At 38.2% G+C, this 19826-nt stretch overlaps 1 protein-coding gene across 2 annotated transcripts in view; it reads right to left on the bottom strand.

The window, feature by feature from the left end:
- RBM46 (RNA binding motif protein 46) overlaps positions 1-3228 on the bottom strand; it is a 36559-nt gene extending 33331 nt beyond the window's left edge. For both annotated transcript variants that reach the window (XM_045879372.2, XM_054508527.1), the window contains exon 1: positions 3078-3228. In XM_045879372.2, coding sequence (XP_045735328.1) covers positions 3078-3228 — 151 coding nt within the window. The remainder of the gene's footprint in view (positions 1-3077) is intronic.
- Positions 3229-19826: the final 16598 nt, after the last annotated feature.

Here is a 19826-nt window from a genome sequence, read left to right as displayed (position 1 = left end):
TGAAAGAAAAATGAGGGAATAAACCTTCACAATATATCATTAAGAAAGAGCAAGTGTTTTATACATTAGGACAACATACAGTGCGCAGACCTGTACGGCTAACGCATACCTGAGGCAGAATTAAAGTGGTGGTCAGTGTTGCCATCCCTGTGGCCAGAGGTCAAGATTTTATTTTACATCTAGTAGAAAGTTAATTGGAGGGTTCTGAGCAAATCAATTACACCGGCTACCAGTAGAAAGGCAGGACATCATATTTATATAGCGGTTTCCATCTGGTTTGCCTCTAGTATAAACACCACTCCTCTCTACTCACTGCTTTCAAAATCCTCCCAAAAACAACCTCCCCTTTAATAGCTAAAGTACTCTTTTCCCCAGTGACCCAATCCTGACTTCTTTATAAACCCAACTAGAAAACCTGAAAGACTCCAACAAAAGTTGCTAGAACTAATACACAAATTCAGCCAAGTCGCAAGATATAAAATCAATGTACAGAAATCTGTTGCATTTCTATACACTGATAATAAAGAAGCAGAAAAAGAAATCAAGGAATTTATCCCATTTACAACTGCACCAAAAACCATAGGATACCTAGGAATAAACCTAACCAAAGAGGTAAAAGATCTATACTCTGAAAACTATAGAATGCTCATGGAAGAAAATGAAGAGGACACAAAGAAATGGAAAAACATTCCATGCTCATGGATTGTTAGAACAAATAATGTTAAAATGTCTATACTACCTGAAGCAAGCTACACATTTAATTTAATCCCTATCAAAATACCACCAGCATTTTTCTTTTTTTAGAAGATTTTATTTATTTATTTGAGAGAGAGAGAGCACGAGACGGGGGAGGGTCAGAGGGAGAAGCAGACTCCCCACTGAGCAGGGAGCCCAACATGGAGTTTCATCCTGGGACTCTGGGATCACGTCCTGAGCCAAAGGCAGACACTTAACCAACTGAACCATTAAGGCATTCCATCCACCAGTATTTTTCACAGAGCTAGAATAAACAATCCTAAAATTTGTATGGAACCAACCACAAAAGACCCCAAATAGCCAAAGCAATCTTGAAAAAGAAAAAGCTGAAGGCAACACAATTCTGGACTTCGAGTTATATTACAAAGCTATAGTCATCAAGACAGTATGGTACTGGCACAAAAATAAACACATAGATCAATGGAACAGAACAGAAAACCCAGAAATGGACCCACAACTATATGGTCAACTAATCTTTGACAAAGCAGGAAAGAATATCCAATGGAAAAAAAAACAGTCTCTTCAGCAAATGGTGTTGGGAAAACTGGACAACAACATTCAGAAGAATGAAACTGGACCCCTTTCTTTTACCACACACAAAAATAAATTCAAAATGCATGAAAGACCTAAGTGTGAGAAAGGAAAACACCAAAATCCTAGAAGTGAACATGGCAGCAACCTCTTTGACCTCAGCCATAGCAACTTTTTTTTTTAAATATTTTTATTTATTTATTTGGAGAGAGAGAGAGCGCACATGCAAGCATAAGCAGGGGGAGGGGCAAAGGGAGAGGGAGAATCTCAAGCGGACTCCGCATTGAGTACGGAGCCCAATGTGGGGCTTGATCTCATGACCCTGATCGTGACCTGAGCTGAAATCAAGAGTCAGATGCCTAACCAACTGAGCCACTCAAGTATCCCAGCTGTAGCAACTTCTTACTAGACACATCTCCAGAGGCAAAGAAAACAAAAGCAAAAATGAACTACTGAGATTTCATCAAGATAAAAAGCTTCTGCACAGTGAAGGAAACAATCAACAAAACTAAAAGTCAGCCTACAGAATGGGAAAAGATATTTAAATGACATATCTGATAAAGGGTTAGTATCCAAAATCTATAAAGAACTTATCAAACTCAACACCCCCCAAAAAACAAATAATCCAGTCAAGAAATGGGCAGAAGACATGAATAGACATTTTTCCAAAGAAGACATCCATATGGCCAACAGACATGAAAAGATGCTCAATATCACTAATCAACAGGAAAATACAAATCAAAACTACAATGAGATACCACTTCACACCTGTCAGAATGGCTGAAATTAACAACACAAGAAAGAACAAATGTTGGCAAAGATGCCAAGAAAGGGGAACCCTCTTACACTGTTGGTGGTAATACAAACTTGTGCAGCCATTCTGGAAAACAGGAAGTTTCTCAAAAAATTAAAAATAGGACTACCATATGACCCAGCAATTGCCCTACTAGGTTATTTACCCAAAGGATACAAAAATACTGATTTGAAGGGGCACATCACCCCAATATTTACAGCAGCATTATCAGTGATAGCCGAATTATGGAATGAGCCCAAATGTCTGTCAACTGATGAATGGATAAAAAAGATGTGGTGGTATACATATACATGGAATATTACTCAGCCGTCAAAAAGAATGAAATCTTGCCATTTGCCACAACATGGATGGAGCTAGAATGTACTATGCTAAGTGAAATAAGTCAGTCAGAAAAAGACAAATACCATATGATTTCACTCATATGTGGAATTTAAGAAACAAAACAGATGAACATAGGGGAAGGGGGGAAAAAAAAAGAGAGGGAAGCAAACCATAAGAGGCTATTAACTATAGAGAATAAACTGAGGGTTGCTGGAAGAGAGGCAGGCCAGGGGACAGGGGGGTTTAAAGAGGTGATAGTTATTAGGGAGGGCACTTGTTGCGCTGAGCACTGGATATTATATGTAAATGATGAATCACTAAATTCTACTCCTGAAACCAACATTACACTATGTGAACTAACTAGAATTTAATAAAAAATTGAAAAAAAAAAAAAAAACTTCCTTACTATTTCTTAACCGACTGAGCCACCCAGGCGCCCCTCCTTACTATTTCTTAAACAAAGAGCAGAGTTGAAAAAAATGTAAGGGTCAAACATGCATAACACATATAATCTATCTCTTCTCCCTCACAACACTAAAAACGATTGCTAAGGTCTTAAAGCAGTTATAAGGAAAGAACTATTGTGTGGGGTATTTGTGGATATATATACATAATGTACATTAAAGAGTCAGTATTTTTTAACATAAATCCATACCTGGAGGAGGACCACCAAATTTCCTTTGCCCATTTTCTTGAACCATGTTGTAACCAGTCTTTTCCATCAAAGCAAGTAATGCTGCTTCATTTTGAGTACCAGTTCTGACTTTACTGCATCCATTTGTTCCATCTATGTTTTCTTCATTCATGGTTGCAGTTCCTGAAACAAAATTCAAAAACAGTGTTTATGACATGAAGCACCTGAGATCTATGAAGGATTTCTTTGCGTTTCAAGAAACCAAAAACAGTTGTGGCTGCTACATTTGTTGACCACTGTGGTCCTGCCCACAAAGTTCTGCTCCACAATGGATGCTGGGAACTTCATTTAATGTCACTGATCAATTAAGTAGTACCTTTAGAAAGCCTTAGCTACAAAAAAGGGAGGCAAAATTTAAAAAGAGAAAAGAAAAACAAAAAAAAATATAAAACACAAATAAGTGAAAAGGAGTTAGCGAAGAAAAAAGCAGAAGTAACAAAGATACTGCCATCAACGATTATATGATCACTGCTGATCTACAGAGCACAAGGTTTAAATTATTTTTATCATATAGGCCAACTGGATTTTACTATGCCTTACACTTTTCAGATAAATGTAGCCTAATGCCAATATGGCTCATGTTGCCAGCAATCATTAAGAGCTCCACCAGTTATCAGAAATTGAACAGATGCTTGGAGTAAGTAAACAGAACTTCAAACCAGCCCCTGCTCCCAGAAGAAGCTACTAGAGAAAGTAGGGATCAAAACCACTTCCTCTGAGCAGAAACAGGAACTACTGTGATTTCCAACTAGCAGCAGCTTAAGAAAATTACATCAGGGGCTCATCGGTGGCACAGTGAAACATCTGACTCTTAGTTTGAGCCCCAGTGGTGATCTCAGGGTTGTGATATTGAGCCCCGTGCCTCAATATCAGCGCAAAGTCAGCTTGAGGTTCTCTCTCCCTCTCCCTCTGCCCCTCCTGCCCATGCTCTCTCACTCTCTCTCTCAAATAAATAAATCTTTAAAAAAAAAAAGAAAGAAAGAAAATTACATTAATGGGTAAGCAGGAGCTAGGGAGAACCTGAGATCTGTGTTGACCACTATATATAAAAATGTGTTTTTATTTTTTTTAAATGAACTTAATTACCAAATCCTTAGGTTGTCAGAAAAATCGCATTGATCCTAAAGATTAATACTGTGATTTATTCTGTTTCTTAACTTTATTTTTCTCTCATTTGGTGCTATCATGAACAAATACAAAAATTAAAATCCACAGCAGTGCCTGGGTGGCTCAGTTGGTTAAGCATCTGCCTTCAGCTCAGGTCATGATCCCAGGGTCCTGGGATCGAGCCCCGCATTGGGCTCCCTGCTCTGGGTCTCCCTCTCCCTCTGCCTGCTGCTCTCCCTGCTTTTGCTCTCTCTCTGTCAAATAAGTAAAATTTTTTAAAAAAAATTAAAATCCGGGACGCCTGGGTGGCTCAGTCGGTTAAGCTTCTGCCTTCAGCTTAGGTCATGATCCCAGGGTCCTGGGATGGAGTCCTGCGTCAGACCCCTTGCTCAGCAGGGAGCCTGCTTCTCCCTCTGCCTGCCACTCCCTCTGCTTGTACACTCTCTTTTTTCTCTCTGACAAATAAATAAATAAAATCTTTAAAAAAAATTCTCTTTAAAAAAAATTTTAAATCCACAGTATGGGAAATGCACTGGGCAAGCCATTTTGACTTTCAACAGAATTTTCCTAATTATAAATGGAAACCAAGTCATTGTAGCACAGCATTTTAAAAAGTATGAAATTTTCAGCCAGAGCACCTCAGTTTGACTTAGCTCTGCCACTTCCTAGCTGTGCAAACTTGGTCAGCTTATTGTCTCTTTACTCACTGTAAAATGAGAATACCAATACAAGTTATTGCAAAGTTGCTGTTAGGATTAAATGGGGCAATAATGTAAAAGTCTTGTTAGAATTACCAGAGGCTTAATTAAAAAGTTAGTTCTGGTAAATACTAGAGGGCAGCACATCTTAATTTTTCCCATAGCCACATGGCTTTTGTTTTTGCTTTTTTCAGAAACATCTTGCATTTTCTCAAAGATTGGGGCGGGGGGATTGTGATGTGGCAGACACAAACCTAGGGAAGGTGGGAATGGAGAAGACATCACCAAAGAATCACTGCTCTAGAGTAAGTGAAACTGTCACTGCAGTTTTACTCCCCAGTACTTAGTATAGCACAATAGCTCTGACTGCCTAGATTCAAATCATTTTGCACTCACTAGCTATAATTTTGGGTAAGTTACTTAGCCCTTCTGTATCCTAATTTCCTCATCTTTAAAATGCAGATAATACACTGCCTATCTCATAGCTTTTATGAATATTAAGTCAGTTAACTGTTCTTAAAAACTTCTAGCACTCATTTTTTGGACATGAACACAAAAACCAATGTTTAAGCATATATTGGAACCTTTCAAATCATTAAACATCAGCAAATAACCATAGCTTAGAATCCAGATATTTATCTTTACAGTAACTGATTTCAGAAGTATGACACTGGATAGAAACAGGCTAAAAATAACAATCAGAAGAGGTTCAGTTTATTTAGTAGACTATTATAAATGACAGAAAATTTCTACACATTATCTCTAGTCTCTACAACTACTAAAAGGGAGTCTCAACCTTGCTAAAAGAAAATTATCTCCACAGATAAAAAAAACCGAAGCTAAGAAAGATAAATTATCAAAGATCATAGAGCCAGAAAGTGGCACAGACAGAATTCAATCCCAAGTCTGCCTGATCTCAAATATCCCCTCCTGCCAAGAAAATGCCTTTTTGCCACTTTACCTTCAAAGTCCCTCAAAAAACAAAGAAGTATCCAAATTGACTTTTATGCAAGTAGAATATTCAGAAATTATAAATTAATATACCTGAGTCAGGTGACCTCTACGGTCCCTCCTAGTTGTAAAATATCTGAAGTTTTCTGAGTGGTGAATATAGCTATAAACACATTCATATCAGACACATCACACACATACAATCTTTTCAGTCTTTAAAGCTCTTTGCAAGCTGTTATATTGCATTCAATGGAATAATTCTGAAGAAAACAAGGCAGGAAAGTAGCTCCTAGACCCATAATAGTTTCTACCTGGCATCTACCTCACTTCCTTAAACTTAGTAGCCCAGTTTTTTTTATGACGCTAAGATTCATTTATCAAACTACCTAATGAATGTATTGAAAATGAGATATTAGGGACACCTGGGTGGCTCAGTCGATTAAGGGTCTGATTCTTGATTTCGGCTCAGGTCATGATCTCAGGGTCCTGAAACAGCCCCACATCGGGTTCCACGCTCAGCGAGGAGTCTGCTTGGGATTCTCTCTCTCCCTCTGCCCCTCCCGCACCCCCACTACTGCTCTCTCTCTTAAAAAAAAAGAAGGAAAGAAAATTAGATATTCAGTAGGCATCCTGAATTCAACATATCCAAAACTGAATATCACTTTATCTTCCAAACCTGTTTATGTTCCTTCCTGTTTTACATCTCTATCAATTCATCCATTCAACCAATAAATGGCACCACAACATACCCCCTCTCTTCCAAACTTTCACAACCAGAAACTCGTGAGCTAATGCAGTCTTCCTTTGATTCACAGTTAATCAGTCACAAAGACCTGCATATTTTACCTCTGGATATATCTTGAAATCAATCTCTTCCTATCCATCCCCACGGCCTGTTCTCAATTATTTTTTACTGGAATTAGCACTAGGTTCCTAACTGTTGTTCCAGGTTTTAGTCTTATGCCCTCCAAACAAAATCTCCATGATGCTATCAAGGTGATATAAAATACGTATCTGATCATCTTAAACTTTGACTACAAATCAAAACTGAGGGGAAAAAATGAGTACATTTATGGTTTAATCTTAGAATCAAGAAGCCCCTTCTAAAATATAAACAAAAAAGCCTCAAAGGAAAATATTACTATATTATTTTTACTACATAAATATTAACTATTATTTTGAAGGCAAAAAACAAAATCAAGACAGAAAATTATAAATAGGGAAAAATGATCTGCAACACAGAGCAGCACGGTGTCATAATTAAGAGCAAATTCAAGTACCTAAATAATTGCTTAAATGCAAATCCTGGTTCTCCCCCTTACTAGCTCTCACTTTGGGCTTCAGTTTACTTGTCCCTAAAAAATGGATACTAATAGTTTCTACTTTACAGGGTTGCTACCAGGATTAAGCATAAAGGGCTTAAAACAGCATTTTGCATATAAACACTATAAATGTATTTACTAATTAATATACAATAAATAAAACTAACTTCTAATAAAGTATTGTCTAATAAATTTATTAATAAAATAATAAGAAAAGCACAAACTGCAGACCAGGAATTGCAAACTCAGATTCATTCACTTGTTCAACATATGTTTGTTGAGCACCACTGTACTATTCCTTTTGTCTGGATACATCAGTAAATAAAAGACCAAAATTCCTCCCTGGCATAGCGTGTTAGCCAGTGGCAGAAAACAACTGATAATAAAAGTAATAAGGAAATATTATATGTTAAAAGGTAGTAGTGTGGCGGGGGGGTGGGGGGAGACAGGGATAGGACACATGGAAGGAATTGAGAGAAGACAGGGTGCAATTTTAAATAGGATAACTACTACTGACCTCAATGAGAAGACACAGACCTTATAAGTCAGATCACAAAGGACTTCAGCTTTTATTCTGAGTTAAATGAGGAGCCACCTAGGTTCTTGAACACAAGAGTAATATGATCTTTCCTTTTAAAAGGATGATTTGGCTACTGTTTTGGAAAGTCAAAAGAGGTGGGATGCCTGGCTGGCTCAGCTGGTAGAGCATGGGACTCTTGATCTCAGGTTGTGAGTTCAAGCCCCACACTGGGTGTAGAGTTTACTCAAAAATCAAATCTTTAACAACAAGAAAGGAGAGCAAAAGTGGAAGCAGGGAGACCAATGGGAAGACTATAATTAAAACTCAGGTGACAGATAATGGCAGCATGGACCAGAGAGGTTGGTGAAGGGGAAAAGAAGAAAAGTAGTCTCTGATATGAGATATATTTTGAAAATATATCCAACAGAATTCACTGACAGACTAGATATGGATTGTGAGATAAACAGAGAAGTCAAGGGTAAGACCCAAGTACTGGCCTGAGCAATGAGAAGCAGAAAGATGAGGAAGACAGAGTTAGAACAGATTTTAGGGGTAGGATCAGAGTTCAGTTTTGGACATGTTAAGTTTCTGTATCTACTAAATGACCAACTCAAATGCCTACAAGGCCCTGGGAAAAAATGTTAAATGAGCAGAAAGGCCAAGGATAAAACTCTAAGAAATGCTAAGCACCGTCTGAAAAGGGCATTGACTACCCAATTCTAGCAAACTGTTACCATGATCAAATCCAGTTTGCCAAATTTCCCAATTTTTCAGGAGGGAAGCCAGAAATCTGCAGATTTTTATGTGAAATCGCAATTTTTAAAATTTGAGAACCAAAGAGCTGCTTTTACCTACTAAAATGGCAAAACTGGTGGGAATGCAATTTGGTGCAGCCACCATGGAAAACAGTATGGAGGTTCCTTAAAAAATTAAAAACAGAATTACCATATGATCCAGTAATTCCATTACTGGGTATTTACCCAAAGAATACAAGAACACTAATTTAAAGATATATGTGCCCCTGTGTTCACTGCAGCATTATTTACAATAACCAAGAAATGGAAGTAACCTAAGTGTCCACTGATAAATGAATGGATAAAGAAGATGTGGTACAGTGGAATATCACTCAGTCATAAAAAAGAATGAAATTGTGCCATCTGTGACAACATGGATGAACTTAGAGGGTATTATGCTGAGCAAAATAAGTCAGAGACAGACAAATACCATAAGATTTCACTCATATGTGGAATTTAAGAAATAAAACCAAATGGACAAACAAAACAGACAAAACAGAGACCCTAAAAAATCCTCAAAACAAACTCTTAAATACAGAGAACCTGGTAGCTGCCAGAAGGGAGGTGGGTGAAACAGATAAGGGGATTAACAGTATACTTAGTTAGATAAGCACTGAAAAATGTACAGAATTGCTGAATCACTATATTGTACACCTGAAACTAACATAACACTATATGTTATACTTTAATAAATAATAAAGTAAAATATTGCAAAGCTACATAAATGTCATTTCATTTACAGGTGCAAATACTCACAGGCATTAAAATGGCATGACTAAAAAGTAATCTGGTAGAAAGTCATGTTCAAACTTAGTCCTGGGTATATATTAGTTCTAAATTCCAATTCAAAACTTAATGAGTCAAATTCTCACAATTCAGTACAATTCTCTTACATTTATTAAATGTTTTCTATGTCCGAGTCACTTTACTGGACTTTCAGTCACACTGATGACCCTGAAGGGTAGAACTACAATCATGAGTGTTTGGTGCTGGGGATAGAGAGTATGCCTTAATATAACTTTCTACTAAGCAGACAGAACTGTACTAAGTTAGAAAGGACTGCCACAGAAGGTAACTTCCTGCCAAGTGGAAGTATTCAAACATGGGCTAAACATGCTGTAGAGATTCAAGCAAAGGGGGCACTGCTGGACGATGTGGTTTTTACCATTCCTTCCAAAATTTAGTACAGAGTTAAAGCAATAGATGCTGCTTTAAAAGAACTTATAATCCAGGATATAGTAATATCATCATCATCCAGTTAGATGCCTTCTGTTTTAAGCCTGCATTTTCAAGAGCAATCTCTCTAAGAGATTCATGGTTCCTTAAAAACAGAGTATTGCATAGCCAAAACAAACCAAACAAAAAACTGAAAATTATTTCAAATATAAAAACAGTAACAAAAACTATACAGACCAAACAAAACACCTACAAATTTTCTATGGTTTTAACTCTGGGCTGCTTAAGGGCAGAGATTCCATCTGCCTTGAGCACTTTGCCTGTTATCCACTACAGTGTTTGGTACACAGTAGGTACTCAATAATTATTTCTTGGATGTGGAGTCTAACAGAAAATTCAGAAAAATCCTTACCAGGACTTCATAGACTGTTAAGAGGCATGTATTTCATTGGAATTATCTTTTTAGAGGGAAATTTGGCAATATTTATCAAAATCTAAAATGTTTATAAACTTAGTAATTACTAAAAAATTAACTACAGATATAGTTGCACAAGTATGCAAAATATATATGTGCAAGCATGTGGACTGAAACAATGTATGTAAAAGCAAAAATCTGGAGGGGCCCCTGGGTGGCTCAGTCCATTAAGCATCTGCCTTCCGCTCAGGGTCCTAGGATCAAGCCCCGCATCAGGCTCTCTTCAGCAGGGCATCTGCTTCTCTCTCTTCCTCTGTGCACTCTCTCGCTCTTGCTCTCTCTCAAGTAAATAAATAAAATCTTAAAAAAAAAAAAGCAAAAATCTAGAAAATAGCTATTTGTCTATAAATAAAGTATTCAAAAATTATGGTATAACTACATAATGGAATATTATGTAACTGTCAGAGAATGTCAGACTTTTATGTACTGATATGGACAAATACTCAAGAAATATGAGGAAAAAGTACATTGGAGAACAACTGAATGCTTTGTTTAAAGATATTCACGTATACATTCACATGTTTGTAGAAGCGTAAAAAAATTTTAGAAAAATTTACAAGAAACTTTAACAGTAGTTATCATTGGTAAGTAGGAATAAGGAATCAAAGCACCCTAACTTCTCACTTTCCTGTGACTGTCAAGAACATGTGCTACTTGTATTGAAAGTAAGAAGCCTTTTCAGGGGCTTCCCACTGTTCCTTAAATATAAAACCTAAACTCTTTAAAAAGCCATAGGGGCGCCTGGGTGGCAGAGTCGGTTAAGCATCCAACTTTTGGTTTCAGCTCAGGTCTGATCTCAGGGTCTTGAGATCAAGCGCATATCCAGGGCTGTGCACTCAGCGAAGAGTCTTGCTTGGGTCTCTCCCTCCTCCTCTGGTCCTCCCCCTCACTGCAATAAATAAATCTTTAAAAAGAAAGAAAGAAAAAGAAAATAAAAAGTCATAAAGGTCCTTTCACAATCTGGCCCAGCCTACCTCTCCAACTTCATTTCTTACTATATGTCAACAATACTTACCTATTTGCAATTTGTCAAATGTGCCAAGTTCTCACACACCAGCCTTTGTGTAGCTTGTTCCCACAGTCCTTTCTCTTTGCCTTTCCCATTTCTAATATCCTTCAGGAAAACCATCCCGCGACCCTCCCTTCTCAATGCTAAATTAGGTATTCCTCTATTTGTACTACCATCACAGAACCCATCTCAGAGTGCTGGTCTGTCAACCCCTTCTACCTCCTCCTCCCCTAAATTCTGCCATCTATCAAGAAAGGTCTAGTCTTTTATTTCCAAATCTCTACCACCATGTACACTCCCTGGTATGTGATTACTGTTCAGTGAATGAGACAGAAAGGGAGGGATACTGTGATTTAGAAATAATAGGCTTGGATGAGAGAAGACCTGAGTGCTATGCTTAGTCAAGAGAACTTTGATGAATTACTTTACAACCTTTATCTTTCCTAATCTGTGAAATTCCATTTTATGTTTATTTCTGCATTCAGCTATTTATGCCTGCATGATGACAGGCACTTTATAAACATTATTTCATTTAGTACTTAAAAGAACCCTGTGAGGTATTATTCTATTCCGTTTATAGTGCTAGTAAATTGGTAGAGTAGATATTCAAATCAGAGACCTGTCTGCCTAAATATTGGGCTCCTAAAGCCCTACTTTAGATTACCTTCATTTTAGATATTTAATAATCTGAGATCTCCAAAAAGTGATGTGATTTGCCTGAAATCATATAAATTGTGAAACTAAACCTAAATCCAGACTTTTTCCCATCAATAGTTTTCTTTAACACGACTATAACAACTATTCAATTACTCATGCCTCTTTTGAAAACTATAGCATCATTTAAAAAAAAAAAAAACTGTATTAATTTAAGAGGGAGAGAAGTCAATAAAAAAAACTTTTTGGAAAAACTCTAATAAAATAATTTCAGATTTATTAGAGACCTTAAAAATAATTTCATTTTATCACCCACCTGATGTTTGCATCTCCTTTACAAAATTGGTGCAAAGCAGTCACCTATTTTATTCTTGAATTCTTACAAGAAACTCACTGTTCTCTAGAACAACTTAACTTTGGCTAACTCTTTAAGAAAGTTCTTCCTTATAATGGATAATTTCTTCCTTTGTAACTTTCACACACAGATCCTCATTTTATTCTTCTGGCCAAACTGAACATGCCTCTTTCATAGAACTGCACGTGAAAAATGATTCTCCTCTTCTTCAAGCTAAACATTACCAGCTTCTTAAATCCAACATTTCCTAAAATGTTATGTCCCTTAGAATATTATTCCAGGAGCTATTAACAGGCCTCAAAAATGTGTTCCATACCTAAATACATCTGAGAATCACTATACCTCTCTCTTAAAAGTATCACAATAAGGAGCGCCTGGGTAGCTCAGTCGTTAAGCATCTGCCTTCGGCTCAGGTCATGATCCCAGGGTCTTGGGATCGAGCCCCACATCGGGCTCCCTGCTCTGCGGGAAGCCTGCTTCTCCCTCTCCCACTCCCCCTGCTTGTGTTCCCTCTCTTACTGTCTCCCTCTCTCTGTCAAATAAATAAAATCTTTAAAAAAAAAAAAAAGTATCGCAATGAACATCAGCATATTTAAGGCCATGAAAAGTTTCACTTAAAACAAACCTTTCACCTTTAACTCCTGTTTTTCAAACATTTCAACACAATACCCTAATTTTCCTTGCTACTTCTATTAACTTTCTATAAAATTATTTGGAAAATGCTGCCTTAACTGCTCTTTACATGATACAGTTTCATGTTCCCACACTATCCTGTCTCTTTTTCTTTTAAAAGCATAGTGGCCAAAATTACAGAGGAAAGATGACATTAGTGTTCTACACAGCTGCATGGCATTGATGGTTCAAATCAAGTACACCGTCAACAAAATACCCAAATCTTCCCTAGCCTATGTCAAAGTAACTGGATTTTAAAGCCATACTGAATTTCATATTAGATTCAACCCACAAGTTCTTCTTAACCTCCCCTGATCTTTTACCCACTTGTGTCCCAGCTATGAAATGGCCTGACTTAACCCCCTTTTCCAAGACATAACTTTTTTTTAAGGGAGGGAGAGAGGCACGAGAGGGGAGAGGGAGAAGGAGAGAGAGAATCCTAAGCAGGCTCCACACCCAGCACAGCCCCAAGATCATGACCTAAGCTGATCCAGAGTCGGACATTTAACCAAATGGCCCCCCAGGCGCCCCCAAGACATAACTTTCTTATTCATGCTTAATTAAGAGCAAACTTTCCAAATATAATCAGAAAATATCTAAAAACTGCCCTAGTTGGACCAGTGAATAGTAATGATTCTACATTTTCTTTTTAAATAGTCAACATTCTGTCATCCTTGTAATGTGACTGATTATCCACCCATTAATACTATTTGGGTCCTGATAATTCATTTTAAAAATGTATTTACATCTGAAGAACAAGTATATGTGATATTCTGAAGAAACTTTTTTTTTTAAATAATAAAGCTACCTTTCTCCATTTAAGATTTTTTTACTAGGTTTCGACATTATACTATCATTGAAGATTTTCTACTAAGAGAATATTAGAATTGCAAGTGGACCTTAGACCACCTCCAATTTTACACATAAAAAACCAAGAGCAAATAAAGTAGAGACTTGCTTAAGGTCACAAAACTACTAACTGAAAAGACCTGTGGCTTAAACCCTCAGACTTTTATAAACTCTGGCTCTCTTTCATTATTTAGTCCAGAGGGACCTTAATGGTCTAAACATCCCATGGGACACTGCACTAGGCCCCTTACACTAAAGACACCATGTTGATACAATGTGGAGAATAGGAAAATATGAGATTTATATATTTTATTTTTTTTTAAGATTTTATTTATTTAACAGAGAGAGACACAGCGAGAGAATGAACACAAGCAGGGGGAGTGGGAGAGGGAGAAGCAGGCTCCCTGCTGAGCAAGGAGCGCAATGTGGGGCTCGATCCCAGGACCCTGGGATCATGACCTGAGCCAAAGGCAGATGCCTAATGACTGAGCACCCAGGCACCCCGATTTATATATTTTAAACATGCTACTAGTTTAATATGCTACCTTACATATATATTTACTGCTATAAAAACAACAGATATACCTTCTGCTTCCATTTTACCCAAAATGTAGAATTTAACTAATACACAGTTTTGTTTTGTTTTTCTGTAACTCATAGCTTACTCTAAATGGCCGATTTGTGCAATCCAACCCACCCCTGCAATTACTTACAGACCTATACTTTGGGTCAATTCATGTCTCTAAAGTTGTATTTTTAAAGATATTACCTAGGGTGTCATGCTGAAATTGGTTAATCCACACATTAAAGACTCTTTTTTAATAGATGACTAGAAAAATATGCTAGACTTAGTACATTTAAAGAAATCTCAATCAAAATATTTTAAAAACTTAAAATTACAGAAGTATAAGACATACAGAGAGTCACTAATCTCACCCTATTTTTTTTTTTGGTCTCACCCTCTCTTTAGAAAGGAATGTGTTTTGGGGCACCTGGGTGGTTCAGTCAGTTAAGCATCTGCTTTTGGCTCAGGTCATGATCCTGGGGTCCTGGGATCCAGTTCCCATCAGGTTCCCTGCTTAGCAGGGAGTCTGCTTCTCCCTCTGCTCCTCTGCCCCCCAAGCTTGTGCTCTCTCTCTCTCTCTCTAATAAATCTTTTTTTAAAAAAAAGAATGTAAAGCTTTATCTTAAAGCCTCCACACAAAAGTAACATATACACATATCTAATTTAAAAATCTAAAAATATCTACCTTTAATACCACACTTAATTTAACAAAATACATTTCTAAAAAAGCCAGAATTCAAGAACCTCAACCAGAGAATTAAAAATCAAATCTAAAACAGGCATATAATATCTTTATATTTATTCTAAAACATTCCAGAATCAATCTGAGAATTACCAAAATTCCAAGGAAGCATAGCAGTCCTATACATTATAACAAAACGGACATACCACTGAAGCTTCTAGGCTCAATTAGTCTTGCTGAGCCAAGGAATCTGAGTAAAGGAAGGAGGGTCCTGAGCAAGAGAATGACATAAACAGAAGAAAAAAAAAAAAAAAGAAAAGAAAAAGTGGGGATGGCAGATTAAAAGTTGTTATACCCACATATAAACACAAATAATCTGTTGTCACAGATAAATCTTTTTTCCTAAACTTTGGACTTTCCTCTCCAGCTCAGTTTCAAAAGGAAAATTAGAAGAAAAGTTAAAGAAAAAAACCTAAGCTATAAATTAGAAGGCCAAATGGCATAACCAATCAAAGGATAGGTATTCAAGGAACAGTTTGAATCAAGCCTTTAGCTTTAAATGCTAACTATATCCTCATTAATTTTAAGCATCTTAGTAAGTTGACAAAAATACAAATTTTCAAATTCATACTTTCAAAATAGAAAATATATTAATAAAAAAACTACTAGCACAATTTTAGCAAAATATACATGAAATTAATCACTTATCTAAAGGAATTTGTGTCAGCCGAATTCAAACTACTTAAATTGAAACTTCATCTTATGAATTACTGTAAAAATTTATGAAGTGAAAATGAACATTTTTATAAATTTTACTATAATTTTTAAAAAGTGAATGCAATAAGTGAAGAAAACATTAATTTTTAAGGTATCAAAATGCTTTTATAGAAAGCACATTAGATCTTTATGGAATTCTTAAATTACATGGTATTAAATCCCTATTTGTTAGTTCAATTGTTATTGAGTATGGTATGCTGAGACCACAGTTGCCAAGTCAGTGGAGGTTTTTTGGTGGCAACTCATTTTAGTGACAGACTGCACTATTTTCCACATGGTTGGAAACTAAGAAGGATTACTCAAAAGTGTATGGATTTAGAAGTCTAACATTATTTCAGAATAAAAGGTTATAGATGGATCAATTCAATTCCATTTTAAGTTATTTTTATTAAAAAAATGAGGACACATTTTTGTTCCTAGAAGTTAAATATATAATGTATAAAAAGTGTTGGTACAGGGTGTTTCACAACTTTTAGTAATACTGTGGAGGGCAGTATTGTTTTTAATTATGTAATTAAAAATAATTTTTTAAAATATTTTGTTGAACACAAAATTCTCTGAATTTAGAATAAAGATATCCACAATACAACCAAAATTCTTGTATGCCACTACACAATACACTGCTATTCCCTACATAAGGTCTTCTATAAGCTTTCATCCAAAATGTTACAATTTGAACACAGAAATCATATTTTCTTTCCTCATTTTTTTTTTTTGTTTTACCAACGATCAGATAGTAAAATAAAATAAGACACAACCCAGCATTAATATAGAAATCTGGACAGATTTTACAATTACTTGATTTGTATTCACAAACACTCCTTAAAACATGTCTGTTTCCTAACAACAAAAATGACAGCATTAAAAATACGAGGCTTAATTTCAGTCCATAAATTCGGCATACTCTCATAATTGTTAACTCATAATACATCCAATAATACACGTTTATATTCCAGATGTTGATATGTATTATAATCTTTGGCAATAATGTTCAAGTCCAATACTCCACCCTCTAAAGTGAAAATTAGTAATTAGAGCAGTGTCTTAAACAGAAACTAAGGTGCTGCTAGTATTTAGCAATTGCAGCCATCTTTATGTCTATTATGGCATATAGGTGCAAACAAATTTTTAAAAAGAAACTTTTAGATGTGTACCCTGGAAAGAAGGCAATCATTACAGCTGAGGAGGAGCTTTAATTCTGAAAATCTCTGAATGGAAGTTTGTCCAACTGCTCAATATTTGGACATTGTAGGGATTCTTGAAATGAAAATATCTTCCTATTATTCAAGTAAGGAAAATTCTACCGACATGTGCGTATGTTATTTATATATTAGTGTACTTAAACATTCAATATATCCTGCTTCCTGTTTCTAACGCCAGTCTCAAACACAAAGTGGAACAGATCTGTAAAGAGAAGCCAAGTCTTAAAAAGCTCCTCCTGATATTCCCCCGACAATACTGGCCTATATTAAAATCATCGTATATTATAAAGGCTATGTATTATTTGTCCAGAACCTAAAGAGAGAGCTTAACGAAACTTCAACATTAACTAAATTCACAAAGGAAGAAACTGGTGCTCAATTAACTGGTCCTGGTTTCCCAAGGATCTCAGAATTCACATCAATGCCACGATTAAGTCCCGGGTCTCTGACTCCAGGTTTCGTGGTCTTTCCAGGACTCCAAAGAAAATACCCTAAAAAGTTTGTAATTAAAACTCTCTGACGTTAGGAAACACAGATGATACTACGGCGTGTTATTACCGCCCATGGCTGCCTGCCGCGCGTGTCGGGGGGAGAGGGGGCCAATTATCTTTCCCGCACACCCGCAACCTCCCACTGTTCAAAACCCTACACGCGAGAGAGCACTTGGGGAATAAATAGAAAGAGTCAAAGGCAGAGGAAAGTTCGAGGCTCATCCCCAGTTAGAACTCAGTGAAAACGACCTGATAGCCAAATCTCACCCAGCAGTCGGGACGCCCCGGACGTCGTCCCAAAGCCTCTAGAGGGGACGCGCGGGCGCGACAACGGCCAGACGCCCTTGACGTGTGGCGGTCGACGGACGCAGTGTTAGAACATGGAGGGCAGCAGGTGGGAAGCAGCCGGAAGGTGGCGGGGGAGAGCGGAAATAAGGCAGAGAGAGGGCAGGGCGCCGGGGGGCGGAAGGAGCCGCCGAAGGGCCCCCGACGACACGGGCAACTGGGCGCCAGACGGCTGGGACCGCGCGGCGCAAAGGATGACAGCAGGAGCTATCCAGTCAAAGATGCCCTCTGGGGCCGGGAAGCCGAGCCTGATGCTCGTCGGGGCAGGGGAGTGAGAAGGGCGAATCCCGCAGACACTGCCTCCGGCGGGGCGTGGGTCCCCACTGCGTATCTGGCGTGACAGTGTGTCGGACAGGGCCTTTTGCGGCCGGGAGGCAGGGTCTCCAGCCGTTACCAGCGGTTTGGCAGTGACCCCGCTGTCCCCATCCCCTCCTCACCCCTTCGGGTCTTCAAATGTTGGTCCTAAATCCCTGGGACCAACGACCACAAACCGCCGCCACCGTATCGGGGACCAGTCGGTCGGAGCGGGAGGCGTGGGCGGGGGGGGGGGTTGCCACAGGGGGAGGGGAGCCCACGAGGAGGAGCTCGCGCCGTCCTCGCGCCTAGGTTGTCTCCCAGCAGGCGCTGCGGGCAGCGGCCTAGGCAGCCCCACGAGGAGTGGAGCCTCAACCAATCAGTGACCAGCCCCGGGGAGGAGTCAGGGAGGGGAGAGTGGGCGGGACCAAGGTTTTAATTAGAAGGAGGCTCTCGAAAGGGGGTAAAAGCGGTTGGAGTGACAGGCACTTCAACCAATTGGGATTAGGAGAACGAGTTTTAGGGGGTGGGCGTACATGTAATGATGCCAAAAGAAAAGGCTGCGTGTTTTGTTAAGGTGTTTAAAAACAAAGGCTATGATTTTGACATACTTTTTTTACATCGGGGAAAATATAGGTACATGGCCATGGTTCTCTAACGACTGAGCCATGGTCCTTCTCATTTGACGGAGTTTTCAAGTCTTAAACTCCTAATTTAGACCACTTTTAATAAGGGCGTAGGGATGGAGGATGGGAAGGTAGAAGGCTAACAGGCGGATTTGCAAACACGACTAGACACGTAAAAATTAAGTGCTTTAAATGCCTAGGAGAATGGGCTAAATCAGGAGACCGCATAATAGGCCTGATTCCACCCGTAATCAGTTTGGGGGAGAGATGGCGGTGTCGGAGTTGAAGAACCAGGTATTACGCTTGTGTAAAACCAACTTTCGCAGATACAGTTGTGTGTTATTCTGCATACACGCCTTGAATTTTGCTTACTTTGAAGATAGAACATGAGTTTAAATTGCAAAGAAAATAAAAATGGCTTTAGGGACCTATTCTGTTGACTAATAGAAGAACAGGGCGGGAAAGAACCTCGATCACGTAGCTTCTGCTTTAACAAATGAGGGACTTGATGCCCAGAATAATTCACTGGGTTACACAAAGACATAGGTGCCCTCATACCCAACCTCGAGGTGCTTTCTTCCACATTAACTAGTGATTTCAGTTTGTTGTCTCCATATGTTCAAGACACTAATAAATGTCTCAAATTTTGTTAACAAGACATGCTTATGTACTTTTTACCCCTCCTCTCACAGTAGGAATTAACAAGGACTTTGGAGTCTGACAGAGCTGGACTCAAATCCATGTTACCATTTTGTGGTTGTGTCATAACTTCTCTGAGCCTGTTTAAAATGGGGATTGGGAGGATTTTTTTTTTTTTAAGATTTTATTATTGGGCGCCTGGGTGGCTCAGATGGTTAAGCGTCTGCCTTCGGCTCAGGTCATGATCTCAGGGTCCTGGGATCGAGTCCCGCATCGGGCTCCCTGCTCCTTGGGAGCCTGCTTCTCCCTCTGCCTTTCTCTCTCGCTCTGTCTCTCATGAATAAAAATAAAAAAAAAAAAAAAAATCTAAAAAAAAAAAAAGATTTTATTATTTATTTATTTATCAGAGAGAGAGAGGCAGAAGGAGAAGCAGGCTCCCCGCCCTGATGCAGGACTGCATCCCAGGACCCTGGGATCTTGACCTGAGCAGAAGGCAGATGCTTAACC

This window comes from Mirounga angustirostris, unplaced genomic scaffold (assembly GCF_029215605.1).
Source record: "Mirounga angustirostris isolate CCGP_5_RB_7025 unplaced genomic scaffold, mMirAng1.0.hap1 SCAF_2, whole genome shotgun sequence".
In the NCBI taxonomy this organism is placed as follows: domain Eukaryota; kingdom Metazoa; phylum Chordata; class Mammalia; order Carnivora; family Phocidae; genus Mirounga; species Mirounga angustirostris.
This window is presented reverse-complemented; position numbering and strand designations above follow the sequence as displayed.